Here is a 25,956-nt window from a genome sequence, read left to right as displayed (position 1 = left end):
TTAATATCCGAACCGCTCTATTCATGCCTTGAGTATACCTGAGAATACATGTTTGTATTTGTATGTCCACTGGTTTAACTTTCAATTGCAGCAATGCATCTCTATCATTGTACTTAACTCTGTTATAAGCCTTCTTCAAAATCACTGTAGGATATCCTCTTGTGGAGAACTTCTGTAGCAGAATCCTAGCTTGCTCTTTAAATTTCTTGGGATCGCTACATATCCTGTGGAATCTAAGTAGCTGAGAAAACGGCAAGCTGTGTTTTGTGGCTAAAGGGTGATTACTGTCATAGTGAAGAAGGGTATTACGGGCCGATGGTTTAGTATATACTTTTGTTGTGAATGATGTTTGTTCTTGAGTGACCAGAACATCTAAGAATTGGATTTGAAGCATGGATTGTTGTTTTTTGAACTTAATGTTTATGTGTCTAGCATTTAGCCATGTGAAGAATGCTTGTAGTTGTTCATGGTTTCCTTTCCACAACAGGACAATATCGATATATGTGTTCCACGTATATATCCATTTGGTCCAGGGATTGTTCTGTATTCAGCTTTTCTCGAAATGTATCATGTACAGACAGGCGATAGAAATACAAGGCGCAGTACCCCGCAGGGTGCACGGAGCCAAAACTAACATGGCGCCGTGCCCCTGACGGGCATGCGTACCAAGCCCAGCGGGGGCAAGCGAGGCAAGGGAAAGGTCAAGCCCCATCGCCAGAGGCTCCCCGCTCGGCAACAGGAGGAGCCATGGAGGGGATTAAAAGCCCGCGCAGAGAGCCAGGTCGACCTCTTCCGGTCGCCACAGTGTGAAGTCTTTATTCAGTAAAGGTGATAAAAACAGTAAACGGAGTGCCCGAGGGGTCTCGGCTGCCTATGTTAATGCAAGGTGCAGTGCCCCGCAGGGTGCACGGAGCCAAAAATAACATGGCGCCGTGCCCCTGACGGGCATGCGCACCAAGCCCAGCGGGGGCAAGCGAGGCGAGGGAAGGGTCAAGCCCCATCGCCAGAGGCTCCCTGCTGGGCAACAGGAGGAGCCACGGAGGGGCTTAAAAGCCCGCGCAGAGAGCCGGGTCGACCTCTTCCGGTCGCCACGGCAAGTGGATTGCATCCATCCCCCCCTCCCCATGAAAACATATTGTACACACGTATAAATTGTCACAGCTTGGGCGGGGTACCCAAGCCGGATGGCATTTGCTAGGCAGCTGGCAGCTGCGGTTACTGTAAGGCCCCCTTGCTGTGCGGCGGGGAGCCCTGTTCAAGATTAGCCAGTCTTGCTAGTGCGGCGGACTTGGCTTGGGGGTTATTGAGCCAGAGGCTGAAGCGGCTTGGGTATGCCCAGGGTTAAGATATGTTGTTGTATTTAAATAAAGCTGCGGCCAAGTTGTGCCAAGTCAACAAATATGTGTGAAGTCTTTATTCAGTAAAGGTGATAAAAACAGTAAACAGGGTGCCCGAGGGGTCTCGGCTGCCTATGTTATATGTACGCCATAATGTTTTGCCTGGGTCAGGCTTGAGGCTTCCTGGCTGCAGCAGTGTCAATCTCTCTTGATGTTTCCTTTGTGATCCCTCCTGCTGTGACTAAGCCAGCAACCTCCACTCTCTTTTGCAGATGTGTGGAAATGCTAATAAAGGAGCAGATGAGAAAGTACAAGATAAAAATGGATGAGATCAATCAGCTGGAAGCTGCAGAGACCATTGCCTTCCGCAGGCTGTCCCTGCTCCGACAGAACACGGTGAGTGGTGCCGGGAGCAGGCAAATATTGTAAATACCGTGAAAGGCCCTGAGGTTGTTAGGATAAGTGACAATAGTGCCCTGTGTACCTCACAGGAGAAAGGCACTGGGGATTCTCAGCCTGCCTAACAGTCTGCATCCTTAATCGGTCCATTATGCCACTGAATCGACCTCAGATGCAAATATCCACTGAACCAGCTCAAAAAAGAGTAAGCTGAAAGAATTAAATGTTTTTAGCTTAATTTTAAATTTAGAGTTCTAGAGAGTATTTTTAAACATTTTATAAATGACCATGACCTACCAGATCAGGCATGCTCTGTTTTGAATGTCTCCATGAGAGTAAGCTCACTCATCAGCTGAGGGTGCTTTCCAGGGTCATGTTGGGGTTGGGGGGGGGTGCGAGGACAACTTTCAAATCATCCACAATAGGACAAAGACCAATTTTCAAAGTGCAAATATGCATATTACTGTGCTTTTGACACTTCCTGTGGGTATGAAATGTATGCAGTGCGTTCAAAGATTTGAAAATGTCACCTAATCAATGTGAGATTTCCACCTTTCAATACATATAGAGATAGGGAGCAATTTCCCAATAACCAGCTAACATGAGGAAAATGCTTTTTATCCACATAAATTGCTTTGAAATGTTTATCTTTTAACTATCAATAGACACCTCCTTTCCCCTCTCCCCCCCCTCCCCCCCCCAGACACACAAACACACTTCCTCTCTCCTGTTAGTCCACACAGGTGTGTGTTGGCCCAGTCTTGATAACATGAGGAGATGACATTTAAAAAGGGGGGAGTATTCACACAGAGCCGACTGTGCATGGATGTTTAGTAGGTTTACCTCCTAAGTCTGGGTACTTTTAAGTAAGGTCCAAAACAACAAGGGAACCCAAAAACTTCCACAAAGCAGTTCAAACGAAAGAGTCACAGGAGTGGAAGAAACTGAAGCATCAAGTTGATACTGCCTTGTAAAACATGTAATTTTTATTGTACATTTTGTATATACAAGTCGAATACAAATGAACTCAACACAGTCTGTGTTTCAGCTTGTCAGTCTTCATCAGGAGTCAACTGCTGAGGATTCTCTAATTGAGACTGTTAGTAAGAATCTTTGTACAAGAAAGATAAACTTTGCGTTCAGCGCCTCGTTAACAGGAACATTTATAGGAAACACAAACGTAACCGCTGGCAATGTGTTCACCACCATTCCTTCCTTCATTTACATTGTCACTAGATAGTATGCTTCAACTAATGACTGGATGAAGAGGAAAAATTTGACAACTGCTCTGCCAATGTTCACTAGATAGCATACTTCAATTAATGACACTGGCTGAAGAGGAAAAATTCGACGACAGCTCTGCCAGTGTTCACATTGGCGGAACTGTCATTGAATTTTTCCTCTTCGTCCAGTGTCATTAGTTGAAGTATGCTATCTAGTGACAATGTAAATGAAGGAAGGAATTGAGGCGGACATATTGCTAGCGGTTACGTTCGTGTTTCCAATAAAAGTTCCTGTTAACTTGATGAGGCGCTGAACGCAAGGTTTATCCTTCTTGTACAAAGATTCTTACGAAGAATCTCAATTAGAGAATCCTCAGCAGCTGATTCCTGATGAAGGTTGACAAGCTGAAACATAGTCTGTGTTGAGTTCATTTGGCTGGGACTTGTATATACAGAACGTACAATAAAAGTTACATGTTGTATAAGACAGTATCATCTTGATACTTTAAGTAAGGTCCATGTCCTCCACAGAAATGGCATCTGAGTGAACAATAACAAGAAAATAACTCTGCCTATCCCATCCCAGGCTGACATCCTGTAAAAGCCATGGCAAGGTAATCGTGTTATTGGAGAAATGTGTAGGAACGAAAGAAAGAGTTCTAAGTATGATAGGAGGATAGAGAGCACCTAGCTGGGACTTAAGAGAGGAGACCCAGAACCAATGACATTTTTATCTGACTTCCTGCATTTGATAGTAGTGGTCTAGCTTATTCTGCAGTATCATCATGCATTAACAACTTAAAATTATGGGCTACCAGGCATATGCTAATGCTCAATGCTGATAAGACCAAGATTGTGTGGTTCAGTAATACCTTACATACTATTCCTGTTGCTATTCCGTTAGATTCATCTCAGCTGTTACCAGTTTCTCAGGTATCTCGAGTTTTGGGGATCTTATTTGATTCTACTTTATTATTTGAGCCACAAATTAGTAATCTGATCAAAAGAGTGTTTTTTTAAATTAAGACAGTTGAGGACTATTTGGTCTTATTTTGATACTAAACATTTTGCACTGGTGGTACAATCCTATGTATTGGCACAGCTTGATTACTGTAACTTGGTGTATGTTGGTCTTCCTTAAGAAAAAAAAAAAAACAGGCTACAACTTTTGTAGAATACTGCTGGCAAAATGACTGTCTGTTGCAGTAAATACGATAGGGTTACCCTGTTGTAGAAAGACTTGGTTATCAGTGAATGCCAGGATTATTTTAAGGTATCTTGTTTGGTTTTCAAATCCTTATACGGTCTAACCTCAGTTTTCTTATATTCTGACTTTATCGCTCTTCTGCCCAATTAACTTTAAAATTGAAGAATAGTAGTACTGTTTTTCTTCAGTTCATCATCTTGTATCTAAAAGAAAACATGAAGATCATATTCATATCAGGCTGCTAATTATTAGAGATCTCTTCCAACTGACATAAGACTTGAACATTCTTACATGACTTTTCACAAAAGTCTTAAGACTTTTTTGTTTGCTGAGTACTTACTTTTAAGTTAGATTAAGAACTTAATGGCTAGTCAAGACTATTATTAGATCTGTTTTTATTTTATTGTATATGTGGTCCAATGTTATTCTATTGTATATTCTCTCTTATTGTAAACCACTTTGGACCCCTTGTGGGAATCTAGCCATCTAGAAAATCCTTATTTTATTGTTTTTTTTTAGCTGTGTGGAAATGAGCCACATTCTCAGAGTTGGTAAAAGTTTGGAACCTGAAGTTGAAAGTGTGAGGAAATAGTAATGGAGTGTATTCAGTATTTGGCAGGGCCCTATGTCATTGGTTCTAAAGGCCTTGAATGTGGATTTTTTTGTGTGTGTGTGCAGTGTCTTTAGAATGATACTTGTGTTCTGCCACTTTACAGGGAAATATGTAGCATTCTCAGCTTTGCCGACATTATACCACATGCTACTGGCATGTCTTTCTGTAAGGGAGGCACTGTGAACCTATGGATGCCAGCAGAGTGAGAATATCAGTCTGAAGACTATCTGCTGCATCTGCCCCTTGAGTAACCCACTGCTGGAACAGGACTGTATCCAGGAGGATGGGAGGGCCAGATGATATGCCCAATATGCAGAATACCTCCTCCAGTGATGCCACGGCCTGGGGGGGAAGGAGTGGTAGTTGCTGCAGCAGAAGATATAGTGGTTGGCATGCAGCCAGATTGAGGGCAAAACGTTGCACTAGTGCCTACTCTGGGCCAGAGCCTGAGGGGGAGGGGGAAAGAATAACAGTTGGTTTTCAATGTTCCCCATCTTAGAGTTGGTGAAGCGCTCTTTTTGTTTTGTTTGTTTTTTATTTTGGAAGAGTAATGAGGACAGCAGCAACCATTTGATAGCAGAGAAGAAAAAAATAAGAGGTTGCACTAGTGATCTATAGAGGAAACTAGGCACCTACTTCACTTTATAGAATAGGCTGCAAATAGGTGCCCTCTAGGTGCTGCTTTATGGAATTGCTCTCCACTAGCACACACAGGGCAGTTCTGTATAGTGTGCCAGAAGTTAGGTGCCCAGATGATATTCTAGAATACTGTCTTAGATCCTGGGTGAGCAACAAACTGAGTGGAGGAATGTTTCAAAGAATGAACAGAAGTCCAATATCTTCTGAAAAGTTTATTCTCATAAGATCACATAAGTCACCTAGACCCGACACAGTCCGCATTTCAGCTGTTATGCCTTCCTCAGGGGTCACTGCTCATGTAAGTCAACTGGACCTGACCTTTAGGAAGGCATAACAGCTGAAATGCCGACTGTGTCAGGTCTAGGTGACTTATGTGATCTTATAAGGAGAATAAACTTTTCAGAAGATATTGGACTTCTGTCTGTTGTTTGGAACATTCCTCCATTGTTTGTTGCTTGTTTGATTGCTGTGAAAAGATTTTCCCGCCCCGTTTGCTTTTCTTAGAATCTGGGCACCAGAAGGCATTCTAGAATGTGGTCTTAGCGCACTGATTTTTGGTGTCTAACTTTTAGTTCCATTTATAGTATTGTCCCCTAACTGTGTGGACAGATGCTAGACACACCCTCAAAACCTAATGCAGAGGTCTTGCAGTTACCAAGCACTAATTGCAAATTTCCATTACATACATTCCCACTATTCCAGAACCTGTGGGTAGTTGTGTCCATCAACCAGCAGGTGGAGATAGAGAACTGAAAACTGATCTGACACATATCTCTCTTGGATCCAGTCCAGCTCCTCTGTTTTTCTATGGACACACTTTTCAGCCTCTGGTTCTGAATGCTTTGCAACCTGGTCCAGTTGGTCAATTGGTCCCTAGTTGAGCTTTGTGGGTGGCTGGAGTCTGCAGAGTCATATCTGGAGGTCTCTGGTGCCCCTCGAATTTACTTCTTCCCTCCCTTCACCTCTCTCCTGTTTCTGTGGAGCTTTCCTTTTCCAACACAACCTTAAAAAAGAAAGGAGAAGGAAAGAGGTTTGCTGGAGAGCGTGGGACAGAGTATCAGTCCTGATTCTGTCTCATCTGGGGTAAGACTTGTGGAGATTGTGAGCTTGGGGGGAGTAGCTGGCCAGGGGTAAGTCTGACTAAGTTTGACTCAGTTCTACTTGATGCAGGGGAGGGATCCTGACTCACCGCTTGGAACTGCGTTGTGATGTGCTTGTGCCAGTCGGGCGACTTCCGCGGAGGCAGTTAAACAGTGCTCCCACTGTGGGACCCGCCAGCTGGCGTTGCAGTGCGTGCATACCAGGAATCCAGCGGGATGCAGAAGAAACGATCAGCAGCAGCACATCTTCAGATTTTGTGCAGCATCCAAATATGCCAAGGTCTTCTGGCTCTCCAGCAGAGTCAGTGCTCAGGTTGATGCAGGTCGAGCGCGGGAATGGACACCATTTTGTTGAGGCCGATTGGCAGTGAGGAACAGCCTCTGTCTGATCACGCGTGGAGCACAACCGCCATTGCCTCAGGGCCCAACAGAACATTCAGCTGCATCGGGGTCTTTGTTTTCTCCAGAGTTTATGTTGCTCTTACACCAAGCCTATTTACTGAAGCAGGGACAGTCAGAGTTGCTATAAGTTGCTTCAGTGTTTTGGCCCATTGCTCCTCCAGCTCCTAAGAGACCTTGTTTAGACCTCCAGGAGTAGGCAGATGAGACTCTCTCTTCTTCTTTCTCCTTATGTGATGTGACTTCGGTCTATTCAGAGGAGCCATCATTGAAGGAGCTGTTAGAGGAGGAAGAGCTCCCTCCTGACAAGGGGGATGATCCAAAAGTACTGAGGTTGTTTCATAAAGAGGAGCTCAGTATTCTTATTTCTGAGGCATTAGCAGTGCTTTCCATTAAGGAGCCTTCTGCTTCGGCATCAGGAGTTCTATCTTCGTCGATCATGAGGGGGCTTAGAAGCCCTTCTAAGGCCTTCCCAATGCATCCAGACATTCAGGACCTGATTACAGCAGAATGGGTTTCACCGGACACGTTTAAGAATGGGAAGAGCCAAAGCTCGACTCTATCCATTAGTTCTGGAGGAGAAAAATAAATTGCAGCTTCCCAGGGTAGACTCCCTTGTTACGGTGGTGACTAAGAAGACCAACCTTCCCTTGGAAGGGGCATTGCCCTAAAAGACCTACAGGATAGGAAGCTAGAAAGCTCGCTGAAACAAGCCCTTGAAGTGGCCTTTTTGAGCCTTCAAGTAACAGGGTGCAGCTTGTTTGAGACTAGAGCATGCCTCAAGTGGCATCAGCAGTCTGCAACACAAGATAGAGGCCATGACGCCTAGCTGGAAGTGTGATTGGCCCACTTGGCAGATGCTGTTTATGACATGTTATGGGTTACAGCCATTAGTATGTCACGGAACATCGCCAGCTCTGGTTGTGGCATTGGGCTGTGGATGCAGCGCCAAAGTCACATCTAGTTAAACTGCCCTTTTGGGACAAGTGGCTATTTGGAGAGGATCTCAGTATCTTGGTGAAAGAACTGGGGGAAACTAAGCTACAGCGATTGCTGAAGGATAAGCCTAAAGCTTTTGGTTGCCCGTTTTCAGGGGGCTCTTGATCTCTATTTCGAGACAGCAGACGGTACTGGCCTAGTTGTTAGCAATATGGTCAGAAGTCTTGCTTTCAGGCACAAAAAAAAACAATAGGGCAGACGATCTGCAAGATCCCAAGTGGTAAAAGCAAAGAAGCAGAGTCCAGAAGAAGTGCTGTGAAAAGACTTCCAGAGAAGGAGAGATCTTCATTGGTAAGAATTTGCTGTGAACTTTTTTTTAAACTTGGGGAAAGGTAGACTTAGATTTAAATAGGTAACCTCAGATTTAAATAGGTAACCTCAGGGATTATATTTAAAGTTTCTTTGCTCACTTAGCAAAGAAATTTAAGGAATAGTTTTTCTAATATATAAATAAGCATAATTTCAAAGCACTTAGATTTGCAAAGTCATGTGGAGGCGTATTTTCAAAGCACTTAGACTTATAAAGTTCCATAGAAACCTTACAAAGTGCTTTGAAAGTGAACTCCATAGTAGCCTATGGAACTTTGTAAGTGTAAGTCTAAGTGCTTTGAAAATGATCCCCAAATTCTCTGTTTAGTTCCATAGGCTAGCATTTAAGGGGGCTATTTTACAGTTACTATATTATTAGTATAAAGCACAACTAATAGGCACAGGAAACCTCCGTTTAGACTTTTTAACTTTAACCATTTCAAATACATCACTATTGATACAAACAGGAAGAAAGGTAGGCTCATACTTGTGAATATCTAGTTAAAATTATTTGCTAGAGAAAGAAACCTTTACAGAGAACCTTTTGCAAGTTTTTTTCCTTTTAGGCATTAAGATAAACTCTGTTCAGTTATCTGTCAGTCGCACCACAGTGTCTGATTAAAGAAAAACGTTCAAAGGGACCTACTGGCACACTGATTGCAGTGTAAATCACCAAGGAAGCACAAACACATAAGTAGGGCAGAGCTGCGTTTCCCTCAGTTCAGAAGAGGTGCTGTGAGAAGATTTCCAGTGATGGAGAGATCTTCATTAGTAAGAATTTGCTGGAAAATTGTTCTTAAACTTGGGGACAGGTAGACTTTAGAATTAAATAGGTAACCTCAGGGACTTTGTTTTAAATACTCTGGTCACTTAGCAAAGGAGTATAAGGAATAGTTTTTCTTAGCATATAAATTCTCTGTTACAGTTCCATAGGCTAGCATTTAAGGAGCCTATTTTACAGTTACTATAGTATCAGTATAAAGCACAGCTAATAGCCACAGGAAGCCTCAATTTAGACTTTAATTCCCACCCACCCCTAGCCTAATCTCTTATTTATAGGCTCTTAAACCACTTATGAAGCTACAGATTTAAATAGGGCATCAGCCCATAATTAGCTCTTAGAAATTCAGTCTACTTAGATCCATAGAGAGAAACCTACTAATAACCTTAAAATAATAGTAATAATAATCAAACTAAATATAGGCATAGCCTAGCATTTAACTAGAAATCTTAGGGGACTTTAGTTTACATATTCCCACTCCATTAGCAACTTAAGAAATCACCAATAACAAGATGCAGGCAGCAGTCCAGCAGCGAGATGAGGGCTATCTAGTCTTTTGCACTGAGTGTCACATGTTTGGTTATCTCTCAGTTGGTGAGAAATCTTATGTGTGTACTCTGTGCAAAATGCTCCTAGCACTCAGGGAATGGGTTCAGTCTCTAGAGGCTAGAATAGCAGACTTGGAGGAGCTGAGGCAGATAGAGGTTTATAGAGGAGGCCTACGGGGATATAGTAGAAAAGTCACACTTCCAGTCTAGCAACCTCTGTGCTGCTATGGAGGATAATAGTCTGAAGGGAGAGCATCACTGTGGAGAGGCAGGAAATGATCCCATAGGCAGGACAACCGCATCAGCGGGGTTTTTCGGGATCTCTTGGGGTGGGGGACCAGAAGACAGGCCGGGACGGACAAGGGCATAAGGACAGGGATTTGGACCAGGGGTAGGACCAGAAGGGCGGGGAGGAGCAGCACCTGCCAGGGACCCCTCATCATCATCGCCATCATCATCCTCCTCCTCATCACCCTCTAAAGAAGACATTTCTGCAGAGACAAAGAAATATCAGTACCCAGGGCATTATCAAATCTCATGTCGCAGTTATAAACCCATGGCAAACCAACAAGTACTTGGGCTGTTGTCAAGATTTGCCTTGACCTCCTGGAGCCATTCAGGGTGGTCCTTTCTCAGTGCCCGTGCACGTTTCTTCAGCTCTTCAACCTGTAAAACAAGAAGAAGGGCTGTGTCATAGCAGGTCAAAAGAAATATAAATAAAAAAAGCAATGATGTACTGTCTTCATTTTTTTTTTTACACACACATTACGACTGTCCATATGTGCTGGCAATACAATTGTTCGATAAGGAAAAATGAGGGCGAGCACGCACCCCCAATTCCACTAATGCTCAGTAGCTCCACCCCACCTTCTAGAAAAAAACTTTTTCTTTACACGCACATTACGACCATCCATATATGCTGGCAATACAATTGTTCGATAAGGAAAAATGAGGGCGAGCACGCACCCCCAATTCCACTAATGCTCAGTAGATCCACCCCACCTTCTAGAAAAAAACTTTTTCTTTACATGCACATTACGACCGTCCATATATGCTGGCAATACAATTGTTCGATAGGGAAAAATGAGGGCGAACACGCACCCCCAATTCCACTAATGGTCATTAGTCAAATACCCTTTTTTTTAAACACACATTACGAACACAATACTTGCAGATCTGGGGTACGAAGAACGCCTGTTAAAGAGCCGTTGCAGCACTTCCCAGCTTTCCATTCTGATTGTCACGCCTGTTCCCCGGTCATGGGAATAATCGCTTTTCTTTTATGATGAAGAGCTGTGCTAGCCACAGCACATCCATGTCGGAGAAGTTGGGCTTTCTCCCACGTGCAACCATGACTTCTCCGACAAATGTGCACACGCGCATACCAATGCATAAATAGCATGTCAGAGGCTTATGCACGCACTACATGGACATGTTATGATGTGCTTTTGAGAGCTCTGGACTTACCGGCAGCCTCTGATCACACGTTCAATATATCATGGTAAAGGGTTCGGACTGCTTTTGTGCATAGGTCAGAAACGGTAGTGCATCGCATCGTGTCCATATTAGTATACTAGTTAGCTCATTTGCATTCCGTTTTCGTTAGCTGCTACCATGATAGGAAAATGGCTCGCAGAACCCTTTTGTGCATGTCCTGATTTACTACTTGCGCGTTAAACTGGCTAGAACCAGTTTAAAAACCACGTTGTTGGCTCGTTAAGTTTAATGCATCTACCCCTAAATGAAAAGATAGATATAATAGGCATCTCTGAGACCTGGTAGAAGTAAGATAACCAATGGGACACTGTCATACCAGGGTACAAATGATATCGCAGGGTGGATCGAATTGGTGGAGGGGATAGCATTATACATTAAGGAGGGCCTTGAATCAAATAGATTAAAAATTTTGCAGGACACAAAACACATTTTGGAATCCCTATGGATAGAAATTCCATGTGTAATAGGGAAAAGGCTAGTGATAGGAGTGTATTACCATCCACCTGGCCCGGATGAACAGACATGCAGAAATGGTATCAGAAATTAGGGAGGCTAAGAAACTGGGTCACACGATAATAATTGGTGATACATTTACTCAGTCAATATTAGGGTAATTTGAAACAGGGCATGCTAGGGAGGTCAAATTCCTTAATGAAATCAAGAACTGCTTTATGGAGCAGCTGGTTCGGGAACCAACAAGAGGGGGAACAATTCTAGAACTAGTCCTTAGTGAGCTAGTACAGGAGGTAATGATGTTGGGGCCATTTGATAACAGTGATCATAACATGATCAGATTTGATATAATATCTGGAGTAAGCACACACAGGACATCCAATACGTTAGCATTTAACTTTCAAAAAGGAGTCTATGATAAAATGAGGAAAATGGTTTAAAAAAAAAAAAAACTTATGCAAAGGTGTGGAGGACATTCGCGGGCTGGTATTCTGAACCCAGATGATCTTCCTTCTCTGCCCAGATCATGCACATCCTAGTATTTCTCCAAGCAGGTCTTCAGAAAGGATTGACGTTAGGTTCTCTATAAGTTCAAGTTGCGGCTTTGGTCCATTTCAGGAGCCGACTACAGAAGTCTCTTGCGGCTCATCCAGATATTGTTTGATTCTTGTAGCGAGCAGGCCACTTGTGACCTTCCTTTTATACGCTGTATCCAGAGTGGAACCTTAATGTAGTCATTTGGGCTCTTCAGAAGCCTCTTTTTGAGCACTCTGGAAGGCCTCCGTTGCATTGGCACATATGGTTTCAGAGCTTCTGCCTCTCTCTTGTCGGGATCCCTTTCTTCACTTTTCAGAGGCGGGGGTCTCTCTGCACACAGTTTCTTCCTTTTTTTCCAAAAGTGGTATCAGCATTTCATCTCAAACAGTCTATGGTGCTTCTCTCCTTTCGTAGAGAGGGCGAAGAAGCTCAGTATTCTTTCCTGAAGTGTCTCAATGTGCATAGAGTCCTCAGATATCTGGAATTCACAAATGAGTTTTGCAAATTAGACAGACTGTGCTTGTAAACATAAGCTTGGCTCAAGGCTTCTAAACACACAGTTGCTAGATGGCTGAAAGAGACTATCGTATCAGCTTATTTGCTCGTGGAAGCAGGCTGCTTGGGCCTTGCAAGCTCATTCTACGAGGCAAACAGTGACATCCTGGGTAGAGACTACCTTACTGTCTCCGACAGATATTTTCAAGTCGGGGACATGGTTGACACTGCATACCTTTGCCTAGCATTACAGGGTGGACCTTGCAGCGTGCTCAGTAGCTAGTTTTGGGGCTTTAGTCCTCAGGACAATGGCGCCAGGATCCAACCTACTCTAGAGATTTTTTTTTTTTACATCCCACATGATCTGGAATAATAGGAAGCTACATAATGGAAGGTGAAATTGGGTCTTACCTGATAATTTTCTTTCCATTAGTCCTTCCCACTATTCCAGAGGCCTGCCTGATGTTTCTGAGATGGGTCAAATAGCAACTGTTACCTTGTATGGTGCTTCCTGCATATCTCTTGTTGTCTACAAGTTGTCCAGAAGTGAGAGAGGTCCGCACATGCTTGTTCATCTGGTTAGTGTTAGGTTAGTGAGTTATTTAAGGTTGTTGTTTTTATTCTGAGTTTCTCCTTACTGCTTGTCTACGTAAATACTGAGGAGCTGGACTGGATGCCAAGAGAGATATGCCTCAGCTTCATTTTCAGTTCTCTATCTCCACCTACTGGTTGATGGACACAACTCTCCCACAGGTTCTGGAATAGTAGGAAGGACTAATGGAAAGAAAATTATCAGGTAAGACCCAATTTCTCCTTTTGCCACACTTCTGTAAAATGGCCCTAATATTTATTAAAACCTCAGAGCAAGTGAGGCTATTGTGGTTGTCATATTATGTTAGCGTTTCTCTGCCCAGTCCTGGGGACTCTCCTAGGTGGTTTAAATTTCTGGATTTTTACAATGAATATGCATGAGAGAGATTTGCATATACACTGATTCTCCAGGATTACAGAATATTTCTCTCATATATTCATTATGGATGTTCTGAAAACCCAATCAGGTGTGTTCCAGGATTTGGTTGAGGACTGCTGTTCCCGAGTTTACACTTCTAGTGAAGTGTTTGAAGATCCACAGTCTTCATCCTAGCTGACAAAATGCTACTCCTGTAAATACCCTTTCAGCATGCATGCTTCATAAATGTTATTTAGAAAAGTCATGCTGTCTTTGACTTGTTTCCATTGTTTGTCTGATGAACTGGTGTTCATCTCTCTCTCTAGCTCTGGCCTGTCTACCTGGGCTTTTCTTCCCCATTTGAGGGGATCTTGGTATGTACAAGACCTATTGGGATTACGTTACTGCATGTGGGATGGTAATAATTCACCTGTAGAACCTAACCCTGCAGCATGTTGTAGGTCTGTATTACGTTTCAAAGCATGCTCCAGGCCTCTGTGGATGAAAAGGACTGGATAAATTAAAATTGTAATTTGAAAATTGCTTGCTGAGTTCTTTGGGAATTTATGGGTACTTGGGCATATTTATATTGTTCTGATCATTTTTCCTCCTGGTTTTTTTTTTTTTTTTTTTTTTTGAGGCTTCCAACTTTCCAGCTCCTACTGGGCTAAAGCACTATGAGCCTATATTTGCATTTATCCTCCCCACCCAACCACCTTTCAATCTAGCTCCACCCATTGCAGTGATAGCCTGTAGTCACAGATTACAGCTCCTTCCAGAAGCTGGTACATACACATTCCCCTAACTAGCTAGTAAACACCACCATTTGTGCAGTGGTTGGCACTCCACGGTCTCCCCAGCTGGCCAGAGAAGCAGCAGTCAGGGCGAAGAGTTGAACGCACTGCAATGCCACTGAGCCATCAGAAGAACGTCAGTGTTTTATTAGATGTGCTAATAGTATGATGTTGAGAAACTAAGCATCGTCTAAAGCAGACATGAATCCTTAAAACTGTCTTGTGGAATGAAGTAAGCCCAAGTTCATCTACAGAAGGTTGTTTTGGCAAAGTTTGTCACCATTATTTTAAAAAGATTCGTGCTAATGTTATGATGGTGGATGAATCCCCCGCCCCTAGAGTGGTGAACTAAGTATCTTTTACAGCCACTACCACCTTGAGATCTGCTGTGGTCAGCATGGAAATACATATATATGAGCACAAAATAGCAGAATCCATCAGCCAATGCCTATGGTCTCTGCAATGGGGCTAGTCTGATATTTTCACTTTGATTCCCTGCGTAGACAAGATGTTATTGCTAAAACCTATTCCAGAGTCTTCCGAGCAGCAAGCTGTGGGCTAACTGAAGCACAAGGAGCAGTGGTGGCTGGCCCTGGCCCGTTCAGGCTGCCATGTGGCAGCAACTAATTCCTGATACATCTTTGAATCACATTGCTCTTGACCTAAAAGGTAGAAGAGTGGTATCTTTACAGAACATGAGTTCAAGCCTGTCCTCTGCCACTGATTCTGTGTGACACTGGGGCATCACTTTATCTTCCTGTTCCCCCAGGGACTGGTTGTAAACAAAGCATTTGACTAAATGTGGCTTTTACCAGTTAAGAAATTCAGTTTAATAAAGATGTCATTTTAACCTGACTACTTCAGAACTTTTTTCTGTTAACTAATTTCACACGGGACAGATGAATGCGGAACAGTCTTACTAATTACTCTTTAATTTACAAGACATCACCTGTAGTTGCAATGCTGCATGTCACAACTAACCTCAGGGGTTTGGATGGTGGACGGTGTCCCAGTTGGAGCATTTAGATAGTCATAGCCTCTCTCTCTCTCTCTCTCTCTCTCTCTCTCTCTCTCTCTCTCTCAGAGTAAGAGCCCCAAGGCCAGTGACAATGGCTTGCCTGAGCTGGGGTCTGTGCCAGAGGAGGAAGTGTCCTCTGAGACGGAGGTTGACCGCGAATCAGAACTCCTGATTGAGCGAATTCAGTCCATCAAAGAGGAAAAGTGAGTTATGGGCCTTGAGCCAGAAGTAGGACCAAAGTAGGGCAGTCAAGGATTGAGATTTTTCCTGTGTACAGATGGAATTTCTAGAATTGATCATAAGAGCCTTGAAATAAAATGACTTTGTCCCTTTGCTAGTGAGATCTTTGCTATTTTTCTGAATTGGTCTCCACAGTAGGTGTCTTGTAAAGTGAAATATTTCTTTAGGTTGGAAAGAGCCTTTTTTTTTTTTTTTACCATAAATTTTGAAAGTAAAGCACCTGTGTTTCTTCATCTTTCCTGATAAAACATAGGGTGATAGAGAAAACAGATTACATTTCTGACCCATGGCAATGCTGCCTAGGGAATTAATATACATCTGTATGACATAATCACTCCTGAATTTCAGGTAACATTACTGTAGGCATTTTATTTCCACTGATAAGAGAGTGAAAACAATTTGCTTTTTCTGTTTTACTTTTGCTTTCTAGCAGTAAAAACATTTAAAACTTGCAAGAATGCAAAATTGAATTGAGGCTTGTTATGCATGGATTGTTGCAATGTTCAAAAATGTACATGTATCCAAACACCTGCACCTTCATCCCTTTCTTCCTTCCCTTCCTTTTACCTCTTCTTTGAATAACAGCTTCAGTAAATAATGCCCTAAAAACATTTCTTTGCATATTTTTCTCTGATGTACTTCAGGGAAGATATCACGTACCGGCTGCCGGAACTAGACCAGAGATGCTCAGATGAGGAAAATGCCGATTCGGAGACCTCCATCAGCACGGAGAGTCTACTGGAAGACCGGACAGGGCAGACGGACACCGAAGGTCAGTATTAAGGTAGCGTGTTGATTTAATATCCTTTCACCTATGATGTTTTATTCTCTGTTCATTTTTACAGCCGAGCAGTTGCTTGCTTGGGAGTTAATGGTAAGGCTTAAGGATGCAAATTTTTATTAGCTGCTATTTGCAAGCCAATAAAAAAGGAAAATCAAATAATGTGTGTTTTCTTTTTCTAAAGGAACTTCCCAATGTGGTACACAGCTCCCTGTTTCTTGCGTCAGCAAGCCATCCATGAATGTAACTGGTACTGGTATACTTGGTGTTTCTTGTCCTTCGGCGTCTCTGACCTTGCCTTCAAGACGAAAGCCATCGTCCTTTCTAGCCAAAATGAAGGTCCATCATAGACGCCCTCTGCTTCCCACCTCAAACATAAAGCTCCCTCCTGGCATCTGTGCCACAGAGTCTGCATGGATAACTTCCACAACAGAGGAAGGCGGGCCAGCTGTGAGACGCAGAGAACAGCCCGCAAGGCGGACAGACAGCATCCAGTCTGTGTACATGGTGCCAGGCGTAGATCTATGCCAGCTTCGGGGATCCTCTGAAGATTATGAACCCACAGCAAAAGTCAAGCGCAGGTTTTCTGATCCCTACACGCAGGCACCCAGTGTGGATGAATCCAACGTTTGAAATGCTACAGACAGCAGGTTTAATGGGGACACTATGGCTTGTGACCAAAATGCACGCGTGAAAATTCCTGACTGTGCTTTGACTGGTGAGAGGCAGTTCTTGTTCCTGCTTCTCTATCTTTCATAGCAGCTTATTAATGGAATTTGCTAAGGACCAAGTGCTTTCATTGTATACAGTTTGTCTGACTTTTTAAAACTTTTTTTTTTATATATTTTCTGTATTTCGTTTACATGATGTTTTTAAACGGTATGGGCTTGACAAAGGACTAAATGTTCTCCAAAAAAAACCCAGAGAATTCTTTGCACTTTTTCTTACAAAGTCTTGTACATGCCTGTAAATGACTAGCATTTAGAGAAAAGATGATGTTGAAGGGAGTGACACGTGTTCCCCAGCTCTAGTTCACATAGGTCAATAATAGGCCATGTTTTACAGATGGCTATTAATATGCAAATAAGAATACAACGATGCCCCCTCCGTGCAACCTTTCTTTGAAACTTCATTTAAGGAAAAGTTCACACCACTCTGGATCATCGGGGCTCGTCTTTTAACTGTTTGAATCCAAGCACCATCGGTGGTCAGCAGCACTGAGAGGTTGTTCCTTGCACTTGCTCCCCTTCCTCCTGTTGAAGTGCAATTGTGGACCTTTGGTGAGCAAGATGGAGGCAGCCCAATGGCTTTGTGAGGCGATTGCTAGCTGTACTCTTTCTCCGAGGCGCTACTGACCCACCTGTCCCAACCAGCAATCTGTTGCAGGCCTTCGAAAATAGTGTGCCAAGCCCCTGAAAAATAGTTCTACATTTTAAAAACTGCTTTTGTGCATCTCTTTTTTTTTTTCCCCCTATAGAAGCCTAGCTGAGAGCAGAACATTGTTTTAAAGGGACACCCACCACTTCTTTGCATTGGTAAGAATATTAACCGTGATTGAACTCTGTTATAGAAGGTTAGGATTTTGGAAATGGCATCCATAATCCTTTTTGAAAATTTAAAATAAAACAAGCTCTCACAAGCTACACATGGATTTTCAACCCTTATATGGATAGTATCAAGCCTAAAATCTGTCTGAATGTCCCAATCCTATCTGTATAATAAGGGATAGAGGCAGGGGCGAGACTGACAGCGGTCTGGGCCAATGGCTAATAAGGGTTATGGGCCCCTTAGCACCATTCAAAAGTGATTTAAATTAGATGGAAGCTAGGGGAGAGTGTGCCCCCTACTGCTCTTGGCCCGCGGGCACTGCACTATTGTTTCAGTGCTCAGAGGGAAGGCAGAGTAAAAATATCCAGATAGTGATGATATTTTGCCACTATGCACTTATGTTCTACATTTAGTTTAGGCCTGTACAAGTTTAATAATTTTAAAGCAGTTGATATACCATTCTTCTTAGAAAAGAAGTCAAGAGCTCCAAATCATGACAGGAGAAAATCAATCAAACTCCAATCACCACCTTAAGAACAAAAACTTTTAAAACTCATTCATCATAATGTCCCAACAGACTTCCCATTTCAAACCCCAGGATCAACCCCACTGCCCAAAAAGGATGTATAGTTTCAGAGTGGTGACTCTATAATGCGTATATTCAGTGCCACTGAATTTACTTAAATTATTACTGTCATTACCACTGCTGAATATTGATTCTTCTGTTTGTAAATTCATTTTTCATCAGGTATTTGCTTTGGGAACTGAGCTGCTGTTTCTGTCATTGCAGGAGCAGCTCTGAATTGGTAGAGCTGCACTGATGTCACTACTGGACATGTTTAATATTTAATTAAAACTTTCTCCATCGCCTTTACTGACAAGCAGACCAAAGCGGTTTATAAAGAAAACAAAGGTGAAAAGGAACGCCATAAAATGGGAGAAGGACAAAAAAAGGCTCATTCACCCTTAAATAATATTTGACATATACTAGCGCTCAAACCCACAGTGTCGGAAACTAAGAATCAGTGATCTAAACCAAACGAAAGTTTTTTAAAGGCAGGTTTAAACTGCCTGCAGTGAAATCTGATGCCCCATTTCCACTATCCAAAAATAAAAATGAAGTAGAGAGATTCAAAGAAAAGCCCAGCTAACTTCACCAAAAATAAGCCCCCTAAATTAAGGCCTGCTATTCATTTGCTTTCCTTTAGGTGTGTAAGTTAGGTGCCTAGTACCGGAAATGTATGTTGAGCATCTAAACATTATTCCCCCAACCTGACTTCCTCTCAAGCCCCACCATTTGCTAGATGCCTAAATTTAGGTGCACAGAAAGGGAAATGTTTCAGTTTGCCAGTTCTAGGCTGTAACTGCTTTAAGTTAAGCACTAGGGGCCCAGTGTTCAGCCGGTGGCAGTCAGTGTTTTGCAGACCACTGCTGGTGCTAAACTCAGAAATTCAGTGGGCTCCAGCATTAAATTTCTGGGTTCGTGGAGCTGGCGAACACAGCAAGTTAAGTGCAGTGTGCAGCACTTAACCAGTTGTGGGTTACTACATAAAGATAGGACTGACTTTTATGCTGTCCTAATTATGCAGTTAACCTGGCTGGTTAAGTTCTAAATATCAGCACTTAACCGGCCAACTGTTGATTCTGTCCCCAGAGCACCCCCAAAATAGCCGGCTTTGAGTTTGGCTCTAACCAGTTAGCCCCAAACAGGTGTCTTAACCAGCCAGGAGCCGTTTCTGGCTGGTTAAATTGTATTGAATATCAACCCCTAGGTTTTTGAACATCTGTCTGCATGTGTATATCTACAATTACTACTTATCATTTTTAGAGCGATACTAGTCATATGCGGTGCTGTACACATTATATGCAGGTACTTTTTTTGTCCCTAGTGGGTTCACAGTGCTTCCTAAATGTTTAACCTATATGACACCATTTGAACGCTTAAAAACTGATACGATCCCAGATGATGACAGAAATTGAATATTAGACTTCTACTCCCCTCCCAAGTTTCAAAGTTGCCCATTCAACAACAATATCTGAGCGGCTACATATAAAATCCAAAAGAAAGAAGAAAGACTGGTAGAAGAAGAGCAAAAGGACAGTGGGGGTGGGAGAGGCATAACTACAATAATTAATAGAAAAGTAGGAGGGGAGGGGAGAACACAGGGAGAACACACACAGGGTGAGAGAAGTGCATCGTTCAGCTGTCGGGGAGCCCAAAGTGGGGCAGGAGTTAGCCATAGGCGTTGGAGAAAATGTGTGTCTTAAGTTCTGATTTAAACTGCTGAAGGGAGGAGCATAATCTGAGGTGTTGGTGCCTCCCTTCCCTCTCTCTTCCACATCCTGTTCCCCCCACTTATGCAAAAAAAACATACCCCCTGATTTGATAATTTTAGTGTCTAAATGTAAGCCCCATTTGTGCACTGAAATGATAAAATAATAGCGCTTTCATCTGGTCTTCTACAAGCTTAGCTTGTATCCCACATAGCGTGCAACTCGAAGGGGGGGAGGCATTACACATGGGTGCGTCCAAACAGACACATGTATAGAATACTAGATGTAACATTTACCCCTGCCTTTTACATGGTATGGACGCCTAAATGTTGGCACACACATGCCAACTTAAGTTCTATTCTGTAACGGAACCTAGGTGCCCAGACCCCATTATAGAATTTACGCTTGGTGCCCTGCGTGTTAGCGCCCAAATTTGGGCAACCTTTATAGAGTTGCCCCAAAGGGATTGAGTCTATAGCTTGGCACCTCCATTTAGACGTGCCGATGCTGCATGCTTAGTGCCAGTTCTGTAACGGTATCTGAGTGCCAAGATGCCATTATAGGAACCCAAATTAGCGTGACTATTTGCACCAGGTCAATGGCAGGCATTAATGGGCACGCTGAACTGCACCATGCAAAGCACGTACATAACTTATGGTATTCTATGAGTTGGACATATGCCCATTGCCCACAGTTATGCGTTATAGCACTTAGGCGCAAGCTTATAGAATAGCACCTAGTGTGCTTACATGCATAACTGCCAATTTTGGCGCATCTGATGCGCCTTTGACAGAAATGCCCTTTTAAGGCAGTAAGAAGCCTTACAGCAAGGCCTTGCGTTTCAGTGCGTGCTTACAGACCTCCAGTACTCTGTGTGGGTTTCCAGTCTAACCGGAAGCCAACACAGGAGAACAGGTCAGGTCCTGCAAATGTTCACTGACTCACAGGACCCATGATATAGGTCTCAGCAGAAGTGCAAAGGAAGAAAGAGGAGCGGCCATTTTTACTTGACCCCATTTGAGGTCCTGATCCATAGTGTGGGGAAACACAGTACTATACATATATATAATGCATTTGTGTCTGTATGTATATAAATGAGAACAGTGTGTGAAACGGATGTTGCTTCAAAAATTGTAGTTTTCTAGTGGTATGGGTAGGATTTTAAATCAGCCGTCTTTGAAAACTGACTAGGATTGAGCCCCTGAATTTAGAGTTAATGTGGAACCAAAAAAAGGCCCTTGGTGTGGCTTTCAGTTGGTGGCCCCTGACTTAGGAGTTGGTCTATTAAAGGGCGTTAACGCACATTGCAAATAAGTAGGCTTATTTAGATTATGAAAGCCACATTAAAACCAGCCAGTTAACAGAACTTTCCATGGTTTTGTAAATCAGCCCGTTTGGAACCTAGATTTAGTCAAATGAATTGCAGGTTGAAATTTAGGAACTTGATCCTAAATTTAGGGGAAATTTTCAGCCAATAATGTAAGGATTAAATTTAGGAACTGAGCATTTTTGAGGAACTTGATGACAAGGAGGCCTGTTTGTCATGGAAACATAAAGGAGCTGACCTAGAACACCCTTGAGCTGAAAATTTTCCTTACTTTAGGATCCTAAATGTAGGCCTGCCTTTTTTTTTTTTGTTGTTCACTTATGCCCAGGTGCCTAATGTAGTTGTCCCAATTTGACCCAGTCTGTTTCTTAGGCCCTTAAATACAGAAGCTGAACAAGAGAGAAAATGTTCATTTTGGCAAATGTAGGCATCTGACACCTAAGTTAAGTGCCTAGATATTTTGATCCTCGACCAAAAGGAGTTAGAATTCCAGGAATGTTCCTTTTATTTCAAAGTGCCCTGTTCAGTGCTGTTACCACAAGCAGAAGTTTGTGCCTAGTTTTAACAGTATTAAGAGTGATTGCTATGGTGGAGACATCACACTGCAAGAGTGACTGATATACTAAGCGTAAACTGATTTTAGATGTCAGGGTAGAGGGGTGGGGTCATTGATGTCAGCAACAAGGGGGACGTTTTCTGGTTGGCACTATCTACTGCATGCCCAGATTGAGCATTCTTTTCTGGATGAAAGTGATTTTGTAGATGGGTCCAAGAGCTTCCCCATAAAAGGTATCCATTTGCCTCTATTGCCTGCCCTATGGTGGTGTCTTAAATCTGCTTCATGGGTGTCTTAGGGATGCCCTGACTAGAAGTGTGGGGAGGTCACCTGTTTTCCTTTGTGTCTGCAGTGAATTGAGATACATGGTACACTTGAAATTGTGCGCAGAAAAATCCCCTGCTAACATTGCATTGAATACCAAAAGCATCCATTCTTGCTGTTGGTGCAAAGATGGCTTGTTTAAATTCTGCTGAGCAGCTGAAACTGTTTCTTTGTAAAGATACTGTGTACAGGTGGTCAAGGTTTCAATGTTTGTAGTTATTTAAAGTTTGTAAAATAAACTATTACAGCTTGAGGATCAGTGCCATATTTTGACTGTGGCTGAAGGGTATGCATGTATGTACTACAGCTCCTGGTTGGTGGGAGCATGCAGCTCAGTGTATTTGCAAGGTTATTTTATTTATTTTTGTTACATTTGTACCCCGCACTTTTTCCCACTCATGGCAGGCAATGGAGGGTTAAGTGACTTGCCCAGAGTCACAAGGAGCTGCCTGTGCCAGGAATCGAACTCAGTTCCCCAGGACCAAAGTCCACCACCCTAACCACTAGGCCACTTCTCCACTCCTGGGAAGTTAAAGGAGCATTTAAACACAGGAAGCCAGGAACTGAGTATGTGGGGATGTAGGAATACATTTTTGTTTTCCTTTTTTTTCATTTATTGGGAAAAAAAGGAATTGTATGTAATACAAAAGAAATTAAAGAACCTGATATTCAATGGATTTATGCTCCTAATTTTGAGAGTTATGCTCCTAAATTGGCCTTTTTAAACATTTACTGGGATTGCCTAAATATATACTCAAAATCTCACTAAACTCCTAAATTTAGGAGGATTAAAAGTGGGTGGCAGTAGAGGTGGATTTAAAGTGAGGGGAAAGGTTAGGAGCTTAGCATCAATTTTCAGCAAATGGCATGCCTAAATTTATAAGCATAACTTTGAATATCTTAAATTATGATAAAATTTCAGCTGAAAATAGGTCACTAATTTAGGAACTTAGGAGCATTCATATAGGTCAGCTATTTTTGGAATATTAGGCCTGTAGGGTCAGGCCTACTATGAAAATGAAAAAAACAAAAAACCTCCAGCTGAGCACCCCGCCCCACCCTGCCAAATCCACCTCTTACACCATCGGTGGCCACAACGATCTAGAGAACCCTATTAGAAGTAAGCAACTTCACTTTCTAAGGCACTCGTGCCCCTCCCCCTATGAGATGAGAGATTCGGGTGGGGAACTTGGGGTGTATGTGGATACAGCCTAAGAGCCTCTCTTGTGTTGCAACAGGGGCTGATGTGCTTTCTAAAACAAAGAACAAATTAAAGTTTAGGGATTTTTGTTTTTAAAGCAAAACAAAAGAAACAAAAAGAGGACACTTTAGTTTTGATTGAAAGTCTATCCATACTTGGATCTGTTTAAATATGCTGCTTTATGTTGAGTAACACCTGACTTTTAAAAAGTTGCACACAAACATCCATGAAACTCACATATGCTAACACAGCAGTTGTTGGATAAGGGTTTTTTGGCCTGGGCAGGGAACTTCAGATTCTGTGCACAGTCTCTGATCACATTTCTCCCTTCCTTACACTATACTTTGAATCTGGCCCAACTCTGTTTGAGAGAGAAAACTACACAACCCAAAGTGGTGAAAGAAATTAGGATACTACCAATCTTCCATGGGACTGGGAAAATGAGCCAGTGTTGGTAGTGACATCTAATGGCCAGAGAGAGGGTGTATATGTACTTAACTCTGAATGGAGCTGACCAAGAGTTATCACTGTAATGGCTGGGCTAAGCAAGGTGTGGGACAGGAGAAGATGTAAAATGAGGGGGGCAGGGAGAATGGACAAGTAGTTACTTACTAATCAAGGCTCCTAGCACCAGATCCCAGCCTGGAAGAATAGAAGGAAATGGCCTGGGTCTTCCACACAAAAAAAGTAAAAGAGAAACTCAATGTTTTATAATTGCTAAAAGGAAATTATACCAAAACAACGCAATCAGAATTTTTAAAGAATGTATTGATACCAAACAGGAAATTGTTTTTTTTTTTTAAATAATAAAATTCTGAACACCCCTGCTTTGGTAAAACTACAACTGCTATGATAGACATAGCTGGGTTTGACCCAGAAAATGGGTTTTATGTGTTCCTTCCCTAAGAAACCAGAAACCAGTTTGTTCTCCCTGGACAGAGTATCTGGCAGCCACATCAAAATGCTTTGATGTCCCCATGCATACCCCCACCCTCCCACTCTGTCAGACAGTCAAAGTAATGCTTTGATGTTTCTCTCATATATACTATCTGCTACCTCATTTGCTTACTTCCGATCTGAGGAAGAAGGGCAACCTTCGAAAGCTAATCAAGAAATGTATCAAGTTATGTCCAATAAAAAAGGTATCATCTTATTTTCTTTTCCATGCTTTATTTTGTTTGATTTCTATTGATAACCTTTAAGAGTGGACTAACACGGCTACTACACCTCGCAGCCACACAAATGAAGTGACTCTCCCGGGCCGTGACATCACTGACCAATACCAAGCATTAAGCTTAAATGCTATCACAATATGTGCGTATGCAGATTCCCGCTCTAGGTCACAGTATGGTCTCTTGTCAGTAAACTTCCCGGATTCTGTGCCACGCGACGCTCGCTCCTCCTTCCGGCCACGTAACTTTCTGAGCTCCTCCTGCCCATCCTCAAAATGGCCGTGGTCCTCGCTTTCATTTGCTGCTAGTCCCTCGCTTCTGCCCGCAGTCAAGATGGCCCCCTGTCCCTCCTCGCACTTCCGCCCAAGTCGAAGATGACTGCTGGGAGTGGAGGATGAGTTGAATTGTTGGAAAAGCATTTTTCTCGGGCCGCTACTATGGTGGGTTCCCGGTTAGAGCTAAATTTTCTACGACTGCTTTCACGTTGTGAGTCTATGGCCTCAGAGAAGAGAGATGAGAGCGAGTGGCGGCTGGAAAAGGTGAGATGCGAGGCCTTGGCCCACAGCTTGGGACTGTCGGTCTCATTGAGAATGATGGGTAGTGCGGTGGTGCCGGAAGATACCGTTAAGGTCTATGGGAGGGGATAGAGTTAATTTCTTGAGCATTGCTGTTGCATGTTTCTTGTTGGTATTGTGGGATGCTGGGGCATCTCTTGTCTCTTTTCCTCGCATCTGTTCGAGGCGGCTCTGTTCTTGTGCATTATTATTTGTTAGTATTGATGGTGGTACGTTGACAAACTTACAGAGGATTCCTACTTTTTCTCTTCCCCCCACCCCCCGTAAATTTCATGAGTTAATGTGTGGGAGCACAGGTGTGCGGGTGCTTGAGTATATTAACGCAAACTCCTTTACTGTATCTTTTGTTTAATTTAGTACCCCCAGTTTTGAAACTTGGTTCTTACGAAGGGGAGGGATGCTGTTTTATATTTGTGGGCTTCCTAGAACGGAGGTGAAGTGATTAGTTAGCTCATGCTCTCAGAGACAGGCTGAACAGATCCTGGTTTTACTCTGTGGTGGATTTCATTCTTGGCCTCCATGTGCTGTACCCCTGCCCCAAAGCCAGCTGGGTTCATTCTTCAACATTATAGTTCTCCGAGGACAAGCAGGCTGCTTGTTCTCACGACTGGGTGACGTCCGCGGCAGCCCCCACCAACCGGAAATAAGCTTCGCGGGACGG

The 25,956-nt window shown here is 42.9% G+C and overlaps 2 protein-coding genes across 3 annotated transcripts in view; both read left to right on the top strand.

Moving 5' to 3' along the window:
* Positions 1 to 16,591, top strand: part of MYO9B (myosin IXB) — a 288,631-nt gene extending 272,040 nt beyond the window's left edge. Inside the window, exons 38-42 of the mRNA XM_030219714.1 lie at positions 1,610 to 1,733; positions 13,812 to 13,859; positions 15,364 to 15,500; positions 16,182 to 16,309; positions 16,503 to 16,591. The gene's annotated coding sequence lies outside the window, so the exon portion shown is untranslated. The remainder of the gene's footprint in view (positions 1 to 1,609; positions 1,734 to 13,811; positions 13,860 to 15,363; positions 15,501 to 16,181; positions 16,310 to 16,502) is intronic.
* An 8,181-nt stretch (positions 16,592 to 24,772) lies between these two features.
* USE1 (unconventional SNARE in the ER 1) overlaps positions 24,773 to 25,956 on the top strand; it is a 43,259-nt gene continuing 42,075 nt past the window's right edge. The window contains exon 1 of one of the 2 annotated variants that reach the window (XM_030217835.1): positions 24,773 to 25,160. In XM_030217835.1, coding sequence (XP_030073695.1) covers positions 25,158 to 25,160 — 3 coding nt within the window. In that variant the 5' untranslated portion in view covers positions 24,773 to 25,157. Of the gene's footprint in view, positions 25,260 to 25,956 lie in introns of both variants that reach the window. The other variant, XM_030217834.1, reaches the window with a different exon arrangement.

The sequence above is a fragment of the Microcaecilia unicolor genome, chromosome 11 (genome assembly GCF_901765095.1).
Source record: "Microcaecilia unicolor chromosome 11, aMicUni1.1, whole genome shotgun sequence".
NCBI lineage: Eukaryota > Metazoa > Chordata > Amphibia > Gymnophiona > Siphonopidae > Microcaecilia > Microcaecilia unicolor.
Note: the sequence above shows the minus strand (reverse complement) of the source record. Positions and strands in the feature narration are given on the sequence as shown.